At 40.3% G+C, this 20120-nt stretch overlaps 1 protein-coding gene across 3 annotated transcripts in view; it reads right to left on the reverse strand.

Annotated features, from left to right (window-relative positions):
• Positions 1 to 2542: 2542 nt before the first annotated feature.
• The window catches only part of EIF4E3 (eukaryotic translation initiation factor 4E family member 3), a 65882-nt gene continuing 48304 nt past the window's right edge, over positions 2543 to 20120 (reverse strand). For all 3 annotated transcript variants that reach the window (XM_058563106.1, XM_058563088.1, XM_058563096.1), the window contains 5 exons: positions 17324 to 17418; positions 15649 to 15709; positions 12959 to 13025; positions 9107 to 9262; positions 2543 to 4540 (listed from right to left, as the gene is read on the reverse strand). In XM_058563106.1, the coding sequence (XP_058419089.1) occupies positions 4494 to 4540; positions 9107 to 9262; positions 12959 to 13025; positions 15649 to 15709; positions 17324 to 17349 (357 nt within the window). In that variant the 5' untranslated portion in view covers positions 17350 to 17418 and the 3' untranslated portion in view covers positions 2543 to 4493. The remainder of the gene's footprint in view (positions 4541 to 9106; positions 9263 to 12958; positions 13026 to 15648; positions 15710 to 17323; positions 17419 to 20120) is intronic.

Genomic DNA, 20120 nt, shown 5'->3' on the forward strand with positions numbered 1-20120 from the left:
ATAGTGGGGGGTTGGCTATAATCAGGGGTTCTCAAAGTGAGATCTGAAGGACATCTGCATTAGAATCACTGGGCACTTGCTAAGAAGGCAGGTATCTAGGCCTTCCAGACCTATTGAAATCAGAATCTCTAGGGTTGGAGTCAAGAAATCTGCATATTAAGTAAACACCCCAGTGATTCCTCTGCATGCTCAGGGGTGAGAAGCACTGGTAGATGATCTCAAAGGTCCTTTCCATTCTAAAATTCTAAGAGTCTGAGTTTTCTTTTAAAAAATGGAGTCATGTCAGCAAGACGAAAATATCTCTACAACACAAGATAGTGACTTTTAGCCTCAATGGGTTAACCTACATAAGAAGTGTTTCCAGATTTTGATGCCTATGTAAAAACAGAAAATGAGACAGAACAGTATCATCAGATGTGTAAGGAATCTATTGGGGCTTTTTCCCTTGTGAGAGAAGTAGAAGAAGAACCCATTCTAACTGATATCCAGGAGCATAGGTTCAGAGGGTTTTTCACTGCACCTCTGTTCCTATCTTGTTCCTCTTCACCTTCTGACTCCTCTCAGCTGCTGAGGCAATTATGCTGGCTTGCACAATCCTGTGTCACTAAACTCTTAAGTAATTTTGAATTGGTCTGCATCTCTTCTTTTAAGAAATAAACTACCCACAGGCAGTCCTCTACTTGCATTTGTATTGAGTGAGACCTTACAGAACATACACCATAGGAAAGGTAAATCATAGACTTACATTTTTAAAGGGGAGTTCCATATTTAGAAAGCTAAAAAAAAAAAAAACCCAAACCCTAATTTTACTTCTCCCTTTGGGCACAATATTTGATGGAATATTTCTGGTATTTCATGTTAGTTTATTTCATTCTTTTTCTTCATAACTGCTTCTAGGCTCAATGAGAGCCTAAGATTTGAGATTTTTTAAGCACATCCGGGGAGTTCTACCTTTGACACATTTTTATTACGTATAGGAGAGCTAAATTTCTATTGGTAGTATATCATCAAATTTTTATAAAACCGTAAAAGCAAAATGCAGTAGAATCTTAAAATAATTACAAAAACATAGCTGGATAAATTATGCTGCTGAGTCAGAACCATTGGCTGGAAGGCAGCGCCACCATGTGATCGCTCCAAATGTTGTCAGTTTTGTGTAAGTACGAAAGTTGGGATCCTCTAAGAGTTGAGAGCATCTTATAGCAAAGGCCCAACTCCTATAATAATAAGGTTGTTTTCAAACACCTAACTGTAACACTGCTTCAGTCACTGGGAATGAGAGGGAGAAAATGAGAGCGGTTTATAATGAGGACATCTGATTATGTATAGGCCTATCAATGGCCAGGCTGGATCACTTATGTAGTACTTGATCAGGGTGACGTGTTTTGGAGTTAGGTTGACAGACTTGGAGTGTTCTTGGTTTAAGGAAGCCTGGATTGGGATGTAGCCTGCAGACTTCAATGTCCAGCTCTGTTGCTCGCCAGCCCCATGTCCTTCCACAACAGACAGGTCTGGTCAAGGCACTGGCCCTGTCGGTAGATTGGACATTGCGTCTAATGGACCTAATTATAGCCAGAGTTTCTTTCAACTATAAAGTCTTGTGACTGTGTGTATGATACAGACGTGAGCTAAATTCAAGAAGAGAGTTGAGAAGGTTAGAGTCAAACTCACTTAAAGTTTGCTAGAGTTGTGTTTTTCTTTTCATGGTTTTTCTCCGTCGACTGTACCATGAATTTAATATCCACATTATATTAAATGTGTATATTTGCTGTAAACTGCACCCTCATTTCAGAAATGTGGAAAAGTGGGGGAGAGGAGGAAATTTTTAATTGGAGTCAGTCAGTACTTCAGAAAGTGTTTAACGAAAATTGAAATCTAGACAAGTTACTTTAAATGGATATTATTCGTCCTTATCTAAGGGGTGTGACTTTCCCGATGTAAGCAAGCACTTGAGGTTTGAAAACCCAGGGAATAATAGGAGGCGAGAAAGCATGCTGGTTTCCATGACAGTCGATGGCTCTGCATCACAGACCCCGGGAATGACAAAGACAAGAAAGTGAGCTCTCGGGCTTCTGTATGGCTCTTTGTGGAGGGCACAGGCTACGTCTGCAAGGACTTGGTTGAAAAAACCCAGATTCTAGTATAAGTTCCCACTTTCCCCAGCTTGGCCAAGATGGGTACACTGCCCTGACACAAAAGTCACATGCTCCACAAAATATTTCCTTGTATCTCGAAAGAGTATTAGCTTCTTTAATCCAAGGAGGTAATGAGAGGTTTTTAAAGTGATTAAATCAGCTTAGTTCATACAACGTCTCTTACAAACTAAATACTCAATTAAAACAATTTCCAAAGCAAAATCTGACAAAATCCTCTCAAAGTAACTTAGATGATAGGTTCTTAACCTAGGCAAATTAAATCCTTCTCATAGTTGGTATTTTCCACAAGGTCATAATAGTTGCACAAGTACTCTGGGACAAAAATCTACTTGTGTGTTAAGCCATGTTTTGTGATCATAAGCAATAGAAACTAGAAAACATGAATGTGAGCCTAACAGTCCTATTTATTTTATTTATTTTTTTTACTTCAAAGGCTACATACATGCAAAAGTTGAACATGTCATCACAATGCTTTAAATAAAATCCAAAAATAAAAATACTTCAAAATCCATTTACTTATGGAAATATATATGACAATTATAATGAAGATAAGTCAATCATATCCTTTTTCTAATCTATCAGAAAAATACTTATATTATAAAAAAGAATTTTAATTCATGTCCAGAATAATTTTTTTAAATCCTTGATGAATAATTTAAAAACAAGTTGGATGTTAGTACAATGTTTAGAGAAACAAGTCCCAGGCTTTTGAAAAATGGGTCGGAAATCCTTACACCTCATTTTGAAATCACTGAAAAAACTCAAGTTTAGAAACAAAGCATTTTTTTAAAACTATGATCATTGTTCTTGTGATTGATGTGGTTAGTAATGAAGTGAAGGGCACAACTTTTATAAATAGATATTGTTGAAAGTCCTTTAAAATGTGGAGAATTTTATTTACAAACACATGTTGGAGGCTTGAAGTAACCCCACCTTTCTCTGCTGGTCAATACTGCAAGAGGAATTAAAAATCCTGAGTACAATGAAGTTCTGAGAGCTTGGCCCTTCTTCAAAACATATAAGCATGCGCTAGCTCCCCTGACTCCAAAAAAGCCAGCAGGAGGGAGCATCTTCAAACGGGCGGCCCTGCCCCTTTTCAGGTAAAAGCCGGAGGAGTCTTGGCAGAGTCCAGAGAAGGCAATCAGCACATTCTGAGCGAGTCTCAGTGTTCCAGAAGGTGGCCATTTCCTTCCACTAAAACCAGTATTTCTTTCCATATAAATACAATATATATCAACAATTCCAAAAATTAATACGAACAGAATGTACTCAAAGTTCGACTTTTTGAATGTTCACATTCATCCAGGAAATGAGATTTAACTTCCTGCTCCTAAATGAGAAAAGGAGGGGAGAGCCGCCCAGGCTGGAGGACTACTTACTGATCATTGGAAACAACGTACAACGTGAGCAGGAAAAGGGGCTCATTTAACAACACGTGTTCGAATTGATTTGGAAAGTCCTAAGTGGATGGTACACACACCCAAAATTTGGTAGAAGCTTAACAAACAATTAAAACATCACCTCCTCTTTAAATCAGAAATATAAGGTTTCCTATTGGGAGAAATTCTTTGCTACCACTCTAAGCCTTCCTTTGAAATGGCCAAATTGAAATTCTGGTTAGAAATATTTCCACAGAGGGTCTGAAGACCTAGAGTTTGATTTATATCCTGACACTCTACTGTGATTATAGTTTTTATGTTAGGCAACCCAACTATTATTTTCCTTTCATTGCCAAAAAAAAAAAAAAAAGTCTTAAATAGGAAAAATAAAAGATGTGTGCTGTCAGTGCAAAATCAGATTAAGTATGGTTTTTCTTTTCCCTGGGACAGAAAAAAAAAATGCCCAGTGCATAGTATGTAGGAATGTGTCACAACAAATAATCAAAAGACAGGTTTCACCAAGCTAGTATTCCTCTGAGTACAGTGTGGTTTTCAAAAGCAGTATTGTCATGAGTATGCATATTCTCATTAACTAGGTACAGCAGAGCTACTTAAAGGGAAACCGATTTCTTGTGCCTCAATGAAAGGGGAGTGTAGAAAACAATAATTAGACTGAATAAGGAATTTAAAAGGGCAAAAAAAAAAAAAAATTGGAGTGAATACAACAGAGAATTTAGAAAGCCAAAAAAAAGCAAATAACGTGACGGTAGAAACCCACACAATCTCCCCCCCACCCCACCTGTCACTTTGAATCCTAATTGCTCAATCTGCAAGGACAGAAACCCACTCTAAAATGACCAGCATCGGGCTTCGGCAAGTCTTCTCTTCACTCTCCCTCCTGTTAAGACCGTTTCCAAAACCAATCAGCAAAGGACAAAGAATTCTTTACAGAGTGCAATTAGTGTTTTCCACGTCCACCTTCAAAAGCATGATGCTCTTCATGGGCTAAAGGACAGAAAAAAACAAAAAAGAAAAAAAGGAAAGAAAACTTTAAGCAAAGGATGGGGCAACCCTTCTCTAAGGCATCTCATTCAGTTTCCCCAAATGTTGGCAAGAACTCAAATACCTTTTTGTGCCAGTAACTGTTAGCTGAGGCGTGCATTTCCTGAGAAACGTAATAATGAAAATTAAAACAAGGAATAAACAAGCAATGGGCATGCTGCCTGTTTCTTCTTGCTGTGCCAGAGAGGATGAGTAATCCTGACAAGCTGATGAAGAGGATATGTTGGGCTGCAAGCAGATGCTGTAGGGGAAGATGCATCCCACAGAACGCACGGGGTGGGGACCTGAGGTTACCCAGGACAGGCCCATTCATAAGCCTATCTTTAAAAATAAAATAAAACAAAAATAAAACAAAACAAAGAAGAACACAAGGGCAGTAGCAATTCTATTATGTTCCCCCCACCTCTGAACACCCTCTGTGGGAAATGACATTTCATTAAATTGATGGGTCTTTTATTTTTCCCAATCATGGGTTGTTTTTTCTTTTTTTTTTTCAGCCCTCCTGTCTGGCTTGCAAATGACTAATTACAATTAGGAACTCAAGAATAAAAGATTACACTACCAAAAATATTTTCCAAAGAATTGAAATTTTATCAAGTGGAAGTGGGAAATGGGAGACCTAGGAAACACATAACGTTTCCTCCCAGGCAAAAGGCCAAGTTTGAAAATCCACTGCCTGGACTTGGTCAACCGTCATCACGAAGCAAGGGCACATCAAGTGGAAAAGTTGCTGTGGCTTGGGACTGATAAAGCCAAGGGTGACTCAGGACCCCCTATGCTTTGTGCCCCCATACCCTACCCCGATGGGCAGTGCAGGATATCCTAGGAAGGCACCAATGAGCTGGCCCATTTCACCTGTTAAGCCCCTCCCAATTCTCTGTTTTTAATATAGACTAAATTCGTCAGACTACTGTGGGGTAGGCGGAGGGGAACAGGACCATTTTCCCTTCAGGATCATCCTGGATGCCACCTCAACCTGCTTGTCACTTGGATAAATGGTGGGAGAAGTACACTTTATAGCTCCCAGGGTAACCTCGCGTTGGCTCAATTCCTAAGAGTGGCTTGTAATCCGAACTGATTTCACTGAACGTTTCTTTCTTTTTTTTTTTAGTGAGGAAGACCAGCCCTGAGCTAACATCCGATGCCAATCCTCCTCTTTTTGTGGAGGAATATTGGCCCTGAGCTAACATCCGTGCCCATCTTCCTCCACTATATGGGACGCCGCCACAGCATGGCTCGACAAGCGGTTCCGAACCGGTGAACCCTGGGCCACCGCAGTGGAGTGCGCGCACTTAAACAGTTGCGCCACCAGGCTGGCTGGCCCTCACTGAACATTTCTTACATGTAGAATTTCACAAATATTTTACTTTGTATGTTTTATTTTTTCTTTTTAGGAAAGACTTTTAGGACAGACACCAAAGAAAACATGGTCTGCCCTGCAATAAAATATGCAGTGCTGCTGGGTCAAGTGGAGGAGCCACAGACCTCTCGGTGATGCTGGGCTCCAAATCATAAATCAAGAGATATGGACTGTCCAAGGATTTCTATTACTTCTAAGTGCGAGGGACAGTCTGAGGTGGTCATAGTTGAGACACTGAAATACTGCCATTTTCATGGGTTATGGAGATAGGAGAACAGAACACTCAGAATGGGGAAAGTTCTGGGGAACAAAGGAAGCTCTGTCAGCCTTACGTTAGCCTTGGTAGAAAGGGTATAGAGAAATGCTTGAAGCCAGGAGTCAGCAAACTTTTCTGGAAAGGGGCAGAGAATAAATACTTCAGGCTTTGTGGACCATAGGATCTCTGTCCCATCTATTAACTCTTGCCTTTGTGACACTAAAGCAGCCAGAGATGATATATACACAAATGGGCTTTGCCAGGTACCAATACACTTTATATATATATGGACACTGAAATTTGAATTTCATACAGTTTTCAAGCGTTACGAAATGTAGTTTTTCTTTTGATTTTTTCCAAAATTTAAAAATGTGAAAGCCATTCTCAGCTGTAGCCCATACAAAAGTAGGCGGGGAGGGGGCAGATGTGGCTTGAGGTTTGTAGTTTGCCAACCTTTGCTCTAAACAATTCTCACATCAGAAAAGACATTTGTCATTCAGCTGCTCTGAAGAAACTAAAAGAATTTGCAGGGAGGGGTCTCTGTACATTGTGAGTTTCTCAGTCAAGTAACCAATCTGAATTCAAACCATCCATAACTTATCAACAGCCTAATCCTCATCCACTCTGCTGGAGGCCTTCACAGAATAGTCGAGGGCTGCCTACATGGAAAATCTGCCCTGTCACCTGGCTCCAGCACCTTGTGAATACTTACACCAGGGTCCTATTAAAAAGACAGAGTGATAGCACGGAGTTGGCCATTTCTAACTTAGCTCACCGCACAACTGTTTCCATCATGCTGGGAATAAGATTTCTGCCCAAAACTCATTTTTCCAAATCAATTTTGCAGCGTGTGGTGTATAACCCTACTGAGTAAAGGACTGCCTGCTTTCTACAAAATAAAGAGAACTGCTTTTTTTTCCAATTCAATTTTTATTTGAATCATCTTTGAGTTTTTAAATGTTAATTTATGCCATTAAAATATGGATTTCTACTGAGACCAGTAGCCACTTCTGCATTACTCACAAACTTCACAGTGGCATCTATCTTTAGGATGTCTACTCAGCTTGATTCAACTGGCCAAGCTGCATCGTCCCCCCTTTGTTTGTTTTTTCTTCCCCCTAGCCATCACAACAGCTAAGCAGTGACTCCTGGTTCAGTCTTACCTGATTATTGCCACTGCTCTAAAAACTAGCCTAACCTTTTTTGGCCTAATTATCTAATGAAACACTCATATCATCTTAACCTGATGCTAACGAGCGTGTTACCTGGAAATTTAATCATAGAATTTTGAAGTAGAAGGGACCTTGGAGATCATTTAAGACCAACCGCCTCGATATTTACATGAGAAAGTGAAAGGATGAGAAGTTGTGACTTGCTCGAGGTCACATTGTTGAAGTGGGACAAAAAGCCAGAGTGCCTGACTTAATTATTCCAAATTGCTTTTCTCCTCTTTTGAGTCAAATGTGGAGCTGGTTCAAAGGCGGAAAGAATGTTTTAGCCCCGTTCATAAATGGCAATGAAACACACTTCCTTCCAGAAGCAGAGTTTCTGCTGGGGTTAGTCTTGTGGCATGGAAAAAGGAAAAGACCCTTGGTGACCTTTCAGTTACTATCTGGGTTGAAAATACAAGTAATGTTCCCTAAGGAATGCAAATTGCATCTACAAATTGCAATTTCCACACTGCACAGCCAATAAGCGACTTCTGCAGTGCCATCTTTCCGTCTCTTTTATTGAAACTTTCATTTACAATTCAGAAGCTAAGCACCTCCTGAATACCTGCAGCACCTGATTGGTTCCACTGCTTAAAATCTAAATCATTCGGCCTGTGATTATATGATTCCTTAGAGGGAGGTCTTGCTTTTAACATCCTCTATCATACTAAGACAATCATGAAAAAAAATTCGATTTGTTCTCCTTTTTGGTAAAGGGTTGGGAAAAGCGAAACAATAATGAAGTGTATTTCAGCAATTCTAAGATGCATTCCCCCACTCCCCATGCCACGTTTGAAGACCCCTAGAATCAATAATGTGTCATGGTTTAATTGGAAGCCTTTTATTTTTCTTTCTTAGTAATACTAAAATAATACTTATCATCAAAGGCATCTTAGATTCAATGAAATACAATAGTTAAAAAAATTGGGTTACTGACTCTTGGAACAGTTTGGGAAATAGGAAATTTATCATATACGTGTAAGGCTGTCAATGCTTTTCTCTAACTCATTGTTAAAAGTGTAACCCACAGTTTGATCTACCAAACACTGGTTTAATAGCACTAAGCTGTTTTCATTATGAAAAAGATGACTTTTTCAAAAGAGCACACAAAAGCAATGAACATGAATCATGATGGAAACAATGGGTCCACACACCTATTCATACTGTTAACATTTCACCACTAGGCGTGAATTCTCCTTCGGTTCTGTGTCACAGTCTCCCATAATGAGGAAGTATTAGCATTTCAGTAGAACATTCAATCATTCCAGCGCTCAGAACGCATTCCTCCACAAATACAGATGTTACACATTATAAACTCCTGTTTATGAAGGGATGATTGAATATCTACCTGCCAGCTCATATAATAACATTTTTGTTATTGTTGCTTCAAATAGAAGGTAATTTTTTCTGAGAATGACAAATGTAAGATCAGGTTTAAATTTCTGAAATAACAAATACAATATGTATCTCCTTTTCTGATCCATGCATTTAGGCGAAAATAAAATCTCATTTTAATTTCTGAGACTAAACTTGTTTTTTTAAAACAACTGAATGTATCTTATTATTTTCTGGATTATAGAATTTCAAGTGATTCTGCCTTCACCTCATTTGCAACACAGTTTCTATCTTGAAAAGTATGATAGAATAAGCTAGAAAGTAATAATCAGAAATGAAGCACTTACGTTTATAAAATACTGCTTTAAAAGATATGTGGGGCAGAAGTTCATAGATCTTTTCTAAAACGGTCGCTTCACCCACTAAAGAGGCATTGACATTCCAGACTTGGACGACATCTTCTCGGTCCCGAACGCTGACACTAACTCCTATGACTTCGTCATCTGAGGGGAAGGTATGGAAAAAAGAAATAAGTGATAATTCCAAGTCTGCCTGCCTTGTTTTTAAGCACTTATCATTCTATCTGTAAGTTATGGATAAGATGATAAAAAGAAGGTGGCAAGAGAAAACCCGTAATAAATACTGTTTCTAAGGGGAATTGTTGGACGAAAGCAAGTTAGCGGGCAAAAGCTCTAGCAGTCACATCGCATTTATCCAGGGACTTAGATAAACACAGTGTTCCAGCCAAACAATTTTCCAGATAAATAATTTACCCTTTTTAACATGTTACCAAAGCTTTTTGACTATTTCTTACTCTGTTTTGATGAGACTTTTTCTAAAATGAGTTGCATAATACTTTGCCCTCGAAAGCCAAGTGAACTCAAATGAACTTTTCCTCGATGCTTGACTGTCTTTCTTAAGAACAGCAAGTATTTCTCCTGACCTCCGGCCAAGCGTTCAGGGATCTTGGGGTGGTTAGCGCTATTTGCCCCAACACTAACTGGCCCCAGACTGTGTGTTCTGAGTTGCTCTTTCTGCTTTTTGTGGTTTGCTCGTCTGCTCCTTTCCTATTAATTTTTCCTGCTCTCTAGTGCTTCTCTTTAGCCAACCTGCTGGTTTTGGACTTTTTAACGGTGGGCTAGAGAATGAATGACCATCTGTTAGCACTGTGTATAAAGCAAGAGTAAATATCTCCTGAGAGTGGCTCTGCTATTACAGTATTTCAGTGAACGGACATGAAAGCATTTATCTACATTGATTAATGGAAGTCTTTTTCTTTTTTTAAACTAAATTCTGGATGTGAGGCTGCCTTGTAGATATTTGAGAATGGCAGCTGGATAAGTAAGGTTTTGTTGTACTATTATATACTCCCTTGCAGCCACTTTGTGTACATTAATTTACAGCAAAATGACAGGAGTAAAGACTTTTGATTCCTGGTTTACATGTCTATGACATATTAATGAAACAGGGTCAGCTCTCTGCACTTGCTTATTCAGCATCAATAAGTAAAACGAGAAAGGTAAGCATTATCAAAATTAGAAAATTTTGCTTTAGTTAACATGCTTTGCCTAATTTGCCTAATTTTCTGTAAATCTGTAAATCTAAATATTTATGCCATCAGTTTTTCCAATTGACTTCTGGACATTACAACATTCTAGTACTTGGATACAATTTAAATAAGGATATGTCCAATTTACTAAAGGAGTTCATCACCCGTAAAATAATTCCTTCTGTTCACCCTATCCCCCTGTCACCCGCACTCCTCCTTCTTTCCTTTTTAAAAATGAATTTGATCCTTGCTAAATGTGTATGACTTGACACTAAATGATTCCATTTATATAAATGTTTGAAAGCAGGAAAAATCAGCCCACGGTGTTGGAAGTTAGGTTGGTGACCCCCTTTGGGGGAAGGGATGACAAGGAGGGAAGGATTCGGGGGGGCCAGTAATATTCTGCTCCTTGATCTGGATGCTCATTACAGGCATCTGTTTACTTTGTGAATATTTATCAATCTATACACATTACAGTTTTGTGTACTTTTCTGTATACATGTCACATTTAAACAAGAATTTTCAAAGAAATAAATAGTGCCTGATCACGGCCATCCACAGGAACTTATTATCCCATCAAGAAATCGGTTTTATGTATAGGTTTCTTATTCTTTAATTCAAACCTTTAAATCTACTTACTAGAGCTTGCTGTTAAATTTTGTGTGAACATGAAATCAAGTTGGGAGGGAAGCTTTGCAGTTCGCCACTTTCAAGAATGGCCATGAGGTCCCTAGATCAGCCTTTGGGGGAAGTAACAGCCTCCTTCAGTCTTTTGGTATTGCCCATTTCTACACTGTTGGTCAGGGGGTGCTAGAATTGATGGCTGCTAAATATGCTGAACTATCAGTATTTCAGTTTGGCTTGGCTTTTGGTAACTAGGTGTAGCCTACTGCACTGCACTTTCAGAAACAGCATGGTAAAAGGGCTGCAGCTCTTTGACAAAGGTGGATCTATCAGCAAGCATGTCATATTCATACACAGAATCAACAGCAAAACCTTGATTATTTTAGGGTACTGGCAGCATAAGACGGTAGAGCTGGGAGGAGTCGCTGTTTAAAGATGGGGGAGGTGAGGCCCAGAGAGATTAGCTAACTTGCTTCAAGCGGCAGAGCTGGGTTAATGGAAGAGTTAATGGTTAATAGTTAATGGTACTCTCATTTCCTAAGTCAACCACAAAACAATAGGTTTTCTTTACTCAATCCGGGCTATTTATTATTACTTAGACTATTTTCTCTGGTTCTGGAAACAGGAATAATTTATACAAAAAACTTCCTCTCCCAGGGATTTATGTGTTTATAATTATACCTAGGACGCATTTTTGGCTGCATATTGTGAAGCTGCTAACTTACTCCCTATTAAAACAGAAGGAATCCGTACTTTCTTTTTTTTTTTTTTTTTTTTGTGAGGAGATCAGCCCTGTGCTAACATCCGCCAATCTTCCTCTTTTTTTTTGCTGAGGAAGACGGCCCTGGGCTAACATCTGTGCCCATCTTCCTCCACTTTATATGGGACGCCGCCACAGCATGGCTTGCCAAGCAGTGCGTCGGTGCGCGCCCGGGATCCGAACCAGCGAACGCCGGGCCGCCGCAGCGGAGCGCGCGCACTTAACCGCTTGCGCCACCGGGCCGGCCCCGGAATCTGTACTTTCAAGAGAATTTCATCTTAACCCAGGTTTTGTCTTAAGTGAATAAAAAGTGGTGTAAGAAGTAAGCAGAACAAAAGTAGAATTTTTGAAACAGCTAGTGAGATGAATTTGAAACTTGGTATGGCACTGGTTAGGCCTGCAGGGGCTCCCAACGAGAGCACCAGCTAAGAAATCTGAGGGCAAATTAATCAATGCCAACTAGTTAAAAAAAAAATCTTAACTAAAAGCTCAGCAGGAAAAATGTTATTCTAAATGTTAACCTAGGAAGCATTCAGAAGGAACTACTCAAGAAGAAAACAAAACTTGAAACAAGCAATTCAATTCTCTTCTTTGAGTGGTTTCATGATAAAAACAAAGCAAAATAAAAATGTCCTCACAGAGGCTCTCAGAAATTCACTCAGTGTTTGAAAATGGTCTCTAAGGTATATAGTCCTGAAGACCTTATATTTTAGCCTCAATTGTGGGGTCACAGGTAATAATGATGAGCGCATCCCTGCCTACCCTTTCTGCTCTCTTTGAGGGGGGACCAAGAGAGGGGCAGAGGGAAGGGATTGGGAAGGACAGAAAGGACTGTCCTTTCTGTCTAGACAACCACTAGACACCAAAGGCACTTTCCCCTTCTGGAAGAACTGAAATAGGAAACCTACCACATATTGTGGTAAGAGCCCAACTGATATCAAATTTTCTTTTCTTTCTGCCTATTTATTTTGGACAGATGGTCATGGAAACTATTAAGATGAGCTATGAGGGGAAAAATATATGCATATACACATGTACATAAATATAATATACACATAATATACACATATGTAAATATACATGTACATGCACATATAATGCTAAACAGCACAATGACATGAAAAAAACCTAAGTAACTTCACAGTTATAAAATAAACAACTTCAAAACATGTTAAAAGTCAAATACACAAAAACAAACGTCTGCAAGTAACAAGCACAAGGCACGCACACACAAGGAGCGCCGACCAGAGCAGTGGGCTTCTTTACCTGCAGCGGCACAATCTGTGAACTGTTCCCCGATAGTCGCTAACAACAACTCTTTCCAAACTGTGGACTGGCGTGGGAAAAGAACAAAAAACAAAAAACCAAACCAAACAAACAAAAAAAACAACAACAAAAAATACATATGTATTTTTAGACAATTATCCTCGGGAGCTAAACAAGTCACATTTTCTTTACCTTCACATGCATTTTCCATGCCCATGTTTGGAGCCCGCGGGTGTAAACACTCACAACAGTGGCATACGTTGTATTGTTTTACAAATAAATTTACACAGATAGATACAAGTGATCCAAAGTCACAACCTTTGTATCCGAAAAACTTGGTGTCCAAAGTCACAAAGCTAATCTCGAGTGAAACCCCTGATGAAGTTCAGAAGAGTGGGGGGAATATGCATTAAAATGACATAGTTTTCTGATTTCTTTACCTCTCACTGATTGAAAATTTATCAACTGGTTATATTTGAATGCTATTAGTAAAAATCCTTCTTTTCAAAACCCTTTCCTCTGTTTATTTTGCAGTTTATAAGGTACTTCAAAGGTTACACAAGTAAAGAACACTTAAAGAAATTTCCGGTTTCTTGAATACTAGAGACTTGCAAATTTCCATTCACTTGAGGCAGGTTGTTTATGCTAAGGGATAGAACTTTATGGGTAGACGTACGCATTTCCCTGGAAGAATTAGGACATGCTCTGGTCTACTTCCCAGCTGTGAGAAAAACTGGAGTCCTTTCTACTTAGGATCTACTAATGCTTTCCAATAAACAGCCAGTATCCACTCACACGTTACTGGAGGCCTAAAAGTTCTTCTAGTTATTCTCCATCGAAAAGTTCTCAGTCTCATTTATCTTCCTTGCAACAGTTCATAGGCTCTGAACTCTCCCAGAACTGAGTTTGAATTCTCACAGGCGGCTTAGTATCTGTGACCCGGGCAGGTTATCAACCTCTCTGAGCATCAGTTTCCTTAGGTGCACAGAGAACAATAACAGGGCCGACCTCCCGGGGTTGTTGTGACCATGAAATTAGTCCACAAATGCGTTCAAAGGGCTTAGCACTGTGATTGCAACAAAAGGACTCAACATTTAAGATTCATTCCATAAATAGCTGCGTGTTTGCTATATGCCAGGTGCTAATACACATTAACTATAATAAGAGTGTTTATTACTACGTTCTTAGGAGCTGAAAGCAGCCTAGTTGAAGTTTTAACCAAGACGGCAGCAGTTACCCATGGCGACCTCTCACTCTCAAGAAGGAGGATCTTCTCTTCTCTTTCCTAGACCCTCCCCCTTCTGGTCTACTTGTCTGCCGTCCAGAGAGCATCCCTTCCATTTTCTCTCTCTCCCATCTGCAGTCTCTTACACTGTTAGGGACAAAGCTGATGGTGGAGAGAGGGATGGGCAAGTTCCCTCTCTCATTTTGAATTCAGACAAGGTTGGCCCACTGGACTCTCACTTGGCGACAACTGAGAGTGGGCTGAACTGCTTGGGAGGAGGACATTTGTACAGACATGAAAGCGTTATTGTTTGTGACTGAATGTGGCCAAGTGGGCCAACAAGGAGAGAAAGGACACGTGTGCCTTTCAGCCACTTTTCACCAAACGCTGACATCATGATTGTTTCCACTGGAATTCAAAGTCTAGTGTGAGTAAATAAAAGCCATGAAAAGGAAAGCTTGTTCTTCTTGAAATTAAAAACAACTTACATTTTCTCCCTCTCTCATATTCTCTGCTGTCTCTCCTGTTCAGGGGGCCAGAGGAGTTTCATAGGCCCTGTCTGGTTTGTTATTTGCTCCCCTGGTATTTTTTATTATATATGTCAAATAATAGGCAAGTCTTGGAGCTACACACCTTGATGATAGTTTGCATCTTTGACAAATAAATCTGGTCTTATCTTTTGGTTTGTGCTTATAGGGAAATGACTCCAGCTCAAGCATATGAGTCCCTGGAGACATTTCAATTCTTTGAGCTTATCCACATGAAAGAAACCATGAAAAGGTGGGACTGGGTAGCATTTGCCCTTTCATCCATTTTCAAAGAAGCTTTTTGGTTTCCCAGGGCTTAAGAATAGACCTGAATGTTCATTTTCAGTCAGTATGATGAATTAGAGCCCAATCCTGAGAAATCTAAGTTTCTGAGGCTCGCAAACTAGCGTCCCAGCAGACCATCCCACCAACCAGGTTCTCCTTAGCCCAAGAAGGAGGCCGGGCATAACCTCCCACGAAACCCCAAAGCATGGCGAGATGCAAGGCATCCAAGCACCCCCATTCTCCATGCCATGGTCATTCTCGGAACTGCTTTTGCCCCCAGTGGAAGAGGGATGAGCCTTTGGTGGGAAGGATCCTGCTGCTTACCATGTAAACCAATTTCTACATGTTAATTATGGCTGGTGGGGAAATGACTGCCATAATCAACTTTTCTGCAAAGTTTCTAGGCGTGTAGCTCTTCAGACTATATGATGCAGTCACACTATTACACCGTTTCCATAGAGAAACACAATAAGACATTTTCAAGGTGACAGTGTAAGGCAGAAAATCACCCAGGTCAGAACAGAATTTCTCATCCCCAGTCCTAGTCTGAGACCACCAGGTAGACTGTCTAAAAAGCACAGGATGCTCATCATATGCAGTCAACAACAGCCCCAAGCTTAGCCAGTCCTAGAAAAGGATCAGAACAAACCTACCGTGCTGTCCTTGGGGACTTTCATCTTCCATACGCCACCCTTTGCATTACTCTCCTCTTCCCTGGATCAAAGACCAACGTTTAAAGTGATATTCAAGAATTAGGTAGTTCTACATACATTTAATTTAATAACAGATGACATTAAAAACAAAAAACAATGGAGCATTCTTCAATAAATTCTCCTCCAGTCCCTTTATTGGAAACAGAAGCAGATGAAAGAAAAAGGAAGGGGGTGGAGATGGGAAGAAAGTGGGATTCAGTGGCTACAAGGGCAGGGGAAGGTGATGGGACACCAGATTCTCATCCTCAAGGAGGTGGTGATGAGGTTGCCTAGACTATCTGGGGATGGACAAATTAATACAAGTGCTCCACCTGTGTGAGGGCCTTTACATTTCAATACCACATTCATGACATCGCCTCATCTGATTCTCTTGTCAACCTTGTGTTGTAGGCCTAATAGGAGACTTGGCTCCTGTAGTAGGCATCTGCTGTATTTCCCTGTTTAGTGTCTGCTCCTTCCTCTGGTAAGAGCACCCCAATTTCCCTTTAAGGAGCTACTTGTCCCCTACTCTTATATCAGACCCATTCTGATTGTGTTAATTTCACATCCTAGCTTCAAAGATGGGCTTATGACCCAGGTTTGCCTATGAGAACACTGCCTCTTTCTAGTCTTGTGACTGGCCAGGGATGGAAAGGTGACCTGTGGTGGGCCAATGAGAGCCAACACTGACATCTGACTGGGGCTGGTGAACACTGACACTGATAACCTTGTAGGGTGCAAGACTGGAGCTTATGAAAGCCATTTTACCACCACAAACAGGAGAGCCTGCCTGCACAGTAAACCAACGCAGAGGAAAGCAAAGCCAATCTGATAGAGAGCGCCAGATTCCTAATAACATTTGAGCACCCAGATCTGCCAGAAATCAGCCCTACCAGTGGACTGCTCAGTTACGGGGGCCAAAAAATTCCTTTTTTTTGCTCAGGTTAGGTTTATGTCATTTGCTACCAAATGAGCCAAGATACAGTTCCATTTTATTAATGATTAAAGAACTTAGAACAGTTGAGGGATATGATATAAGGACTTATTACTAATTGAGACTCTAGCCTAAGCAAACTGGTTTATTGTCCACCACCCTCATCACAACACCAAGCTATTAAAGGACACCGTCCCCTAGACCCTGGGCCACGATCAGTATCACAGACTTTCTACGTGGCCTGTGAGAGAGATATGTCTGAGGCAATATGATCTTCGTTCAACCATACAATAGATGTGGACAACACATCTGTTCCCCTCATCTCCCCACCAGCCTGTAAGCTTTTTCACTCCACCGTCCAGGTCATTATTGAACAAATAAAAGAACCAACCAAAATGATGCAACACCCCATACAGAGACCTGCATCATACCTCAGTGCGCCAACCATGACCTATTTACCATGCAGCTGCAACGGGATGCTCAGCGGCGGGACACTGAGGTACCGACTGAGCATCCTGGAGCCCCCGGTGAAGTGGGCAGTGGGCAGGGGCTTGTTTCATAATTAAGTAATAGCTAAAATTACTTTCCACCATGGGGGAGAAAATTACTTTGGCATTCCAATTTGGCATGAAGTAAATATTTTATGAGGTTCACAGCCATTTCCCTCCCACCTTAACCTCAAATTACACGTTAGACACTTACCAAAGTGGTCGCCTCTCTCCTCTCATTAAATGATAACTACATCTCAAAGGCAGGCTAGTCACAGGAGGAATATTATTGTACACGCTCCAGAATATCTTTAAAAGAAAAACACTTTGTTTAATACACCCAGTATTGATTTACTATGCCACTAGATTATAAAATTAATGCACTAAAGAAAAAATTAGATTCTCGTTAAGTTCGATCCATTCAAAATAGATTTTTCTCAGTATTCTTTCTAATTTTCTGCTGGAAAATGTAACATAGCATTAAAGAATGTTCCTTGCTGAAGTCGGGCCAAGTTCTATGCTTCAGGAAGCTATGGATATTAAGCAAACATTCCCATGCAAAGCATCTCCACATAAAACTGAGTAAGGATCTTGCTAATGACTCTTCTGACAGGTAGACGGCATCTAATAAAGCCTGTAGTGCTGGGTATATGTGCTGACCCACTCCTTATTACAGAGACTCTGCCTTCTTTCTAAGCCTAGAAGGAGTCTGCTACCCTTTGGATTGGGGATGGGGTATACAGGAGGAGACAAAGAGGAATCACCTTAGGCGCTCTGTCCTCTTTCCTTTCTCCTTCTAGAAGGAACTGGGAACAGCTCAGCTGCTAAAGTAACAAGGTGCCCAAGATGCAGGGTGTTATTGACTGTATGTTTGTGTCCTCCCCAAATTCATATATTGAAACCCTAAGCCCCAGAGGGGTGGTATCAGGAGGCGGGGCCTTTGGGAGGTGATTAGGTCAGAAAGATGCAGCCCTCATGATGGGATTAGTGTCCCTATAAGAAGAGGAAGAGACCTAGCTCTCTCTCCACCATGTGGCAATACAACGAGAAGATGACTGTCTGTCTGCGAGCCAGGAAGAGGGCCTTCACCAGAACCCAACCAGACTGGCACCTGATCTTGGACTTCCAGCCTCTAGAACTGTGAGAAATCAACATGTTGTTTAAGCCACCCCGCCTATGGTATTCTGTTATAGCAGCTAGAACTAAGTAAGACACAGAGTGGCTGGTAAACAGAAACAGATTATATAAAAATAACAGAGTAATAGTAACAGCAGTAACAGCAGTAGTGCCAGGTTTTGGTCTATGAACTTTTATGGGTTCATGTAATTTATCCTGATGACAACTTCATTAGGAGGTTCAATTATTATCCTTGTCTTCTAAATAAGGAAACCGAGGCACAGAGACTAACTTGTCCAAGCGTCACTGTTTGGTATGACCATTAGGATTAGGATGAGGTTTGAGGTTTTGAGAAAGAAAACCCTTCCCCATTTGTTTGGAATGGGCCATAGAATTGCTACGCTGTGAACTCTATGCATAGAATTACTACAGAAATGAAAAATAACAGGCCGTGTATACGGTAAGTAAAGGAGGATTGTCTGGGTCTCCTAGTGGATCTGAGGAGAACAGCACAAGCAATAGAACAATTAGAAAAATGAATCCTAGGGCATCATGAATGGAGTAGCACTGGTGGAATGAAATTTTATCTTGAATGACAATCCTTATGGGTTGTGTGAACCTGTCTTGTGTAAAAATTAAAGCTGAATTAATTGCAAGGGCAGCAAAAATAAATGGTAAGATAAACTTGAAGGCAAAAACTACCTGACAGTAGATTCATTAATTAGAAATACCTTGGCTCCCTTCTACTAATATGGTGCTAATGTAGGGAATAGCTGAAAATAGATTTGAAGTAACAGTAGGTCCTCAAACAGTATGTGTCCTTATGGAGGTACTTACCCTATAAATGGTTTGTTCTTAGTGCAAAGAATAAGATTATCCTAATATTTCAGTTCTGTCTGTGGTGTGCACATGGACAGGTAAAGCTGGAATGTGAAGCCAGGCAGCTTGATTCCAAAACCTGCGTCTGTGGTTTTTTAACCACATCCAGTATGGTGGCTGCCTTAGCTTCAGCCTGGGACTCTCGCTATGATGTGGTAATAACTTGTGAGGAATTTATAGACAAGACTATGCTAAACTAAAAATCTCTGCCTTAGGTAAAACCAAGAGGACTTTGGTGTTGACAAACTTCAAGTCTCCTAAAAGGCATCCCAAACCAGAGCACCTGCCCTCACACCCCTGCCAAAGTTCTCGAATCCTGACTTTTTGCCTAGTGTTTGAAGCACCTTGAAAAAAACAAGAAAATGCTTCTCCTGTTCCAAAGGTAAGAAAAACACTCTAAGGATTGTGCTAAGGTTTGTAGCTTTAGAAGCTCCTCTTGAAAACAAAAACAGACAACCGATTTTGTTAGTCTTGGCAAATCAGACAGGAGGAGATTACAGCCCAAGAAGATACAGTGATAGACTTCACTCTGACTTAATGTACTTATTAAAGCACCTCTTTGCCCGTTTGTGCAAGAACACAAAACAGAAGTGAAATATCTGGTGACACCTTGGAAAAGAGTCCCATTAAAGAAGTGCATGGCATGAAATCGGTCTGTTGCCTTGTTGCAAACCTCATCTAATATGTGGAATATTTGTTAGGTATGTATGATGGTGAAACAGTTCCAAGGAAGGAACTGAGCATTACACAGCTCCTTAGAACCTCTTCCTCCCCTGTGGAAGTGAAAGGGCTGTTTCCCTGGAAGCTTGATAATTCATGATCGTATTCTCTGTAACACATTTTAATTTTAGTTGAAACACCTAAATTTTACTATCAAGAGAAGCTTGTAAGCAGATTTCAAAAGCCATCAGACTTATAATTAATTCTATTTGGCCTGCAAACAGTAGATTGGAGTAAAAGAATAACTAAGCACAATGTTTATTAATAATGGTTAAGTGCTTTTTTTCAAAAGCCTT

Source organism: Diceros bicornis, chromosome 2 (genome assembly GCF_020826845.1).
Source record: "Diceros bicornis minor isolate mBicDic1 chromosome 2, mDicBic1.mat.cur, whole genome shotgun sequence".
Lineage (NCBI taxonomy): Eukaryota > Metazoa > Chordata > Mammalia > Perissodactyla > Rhinocerotidae > Diceros > Diceros bicornis.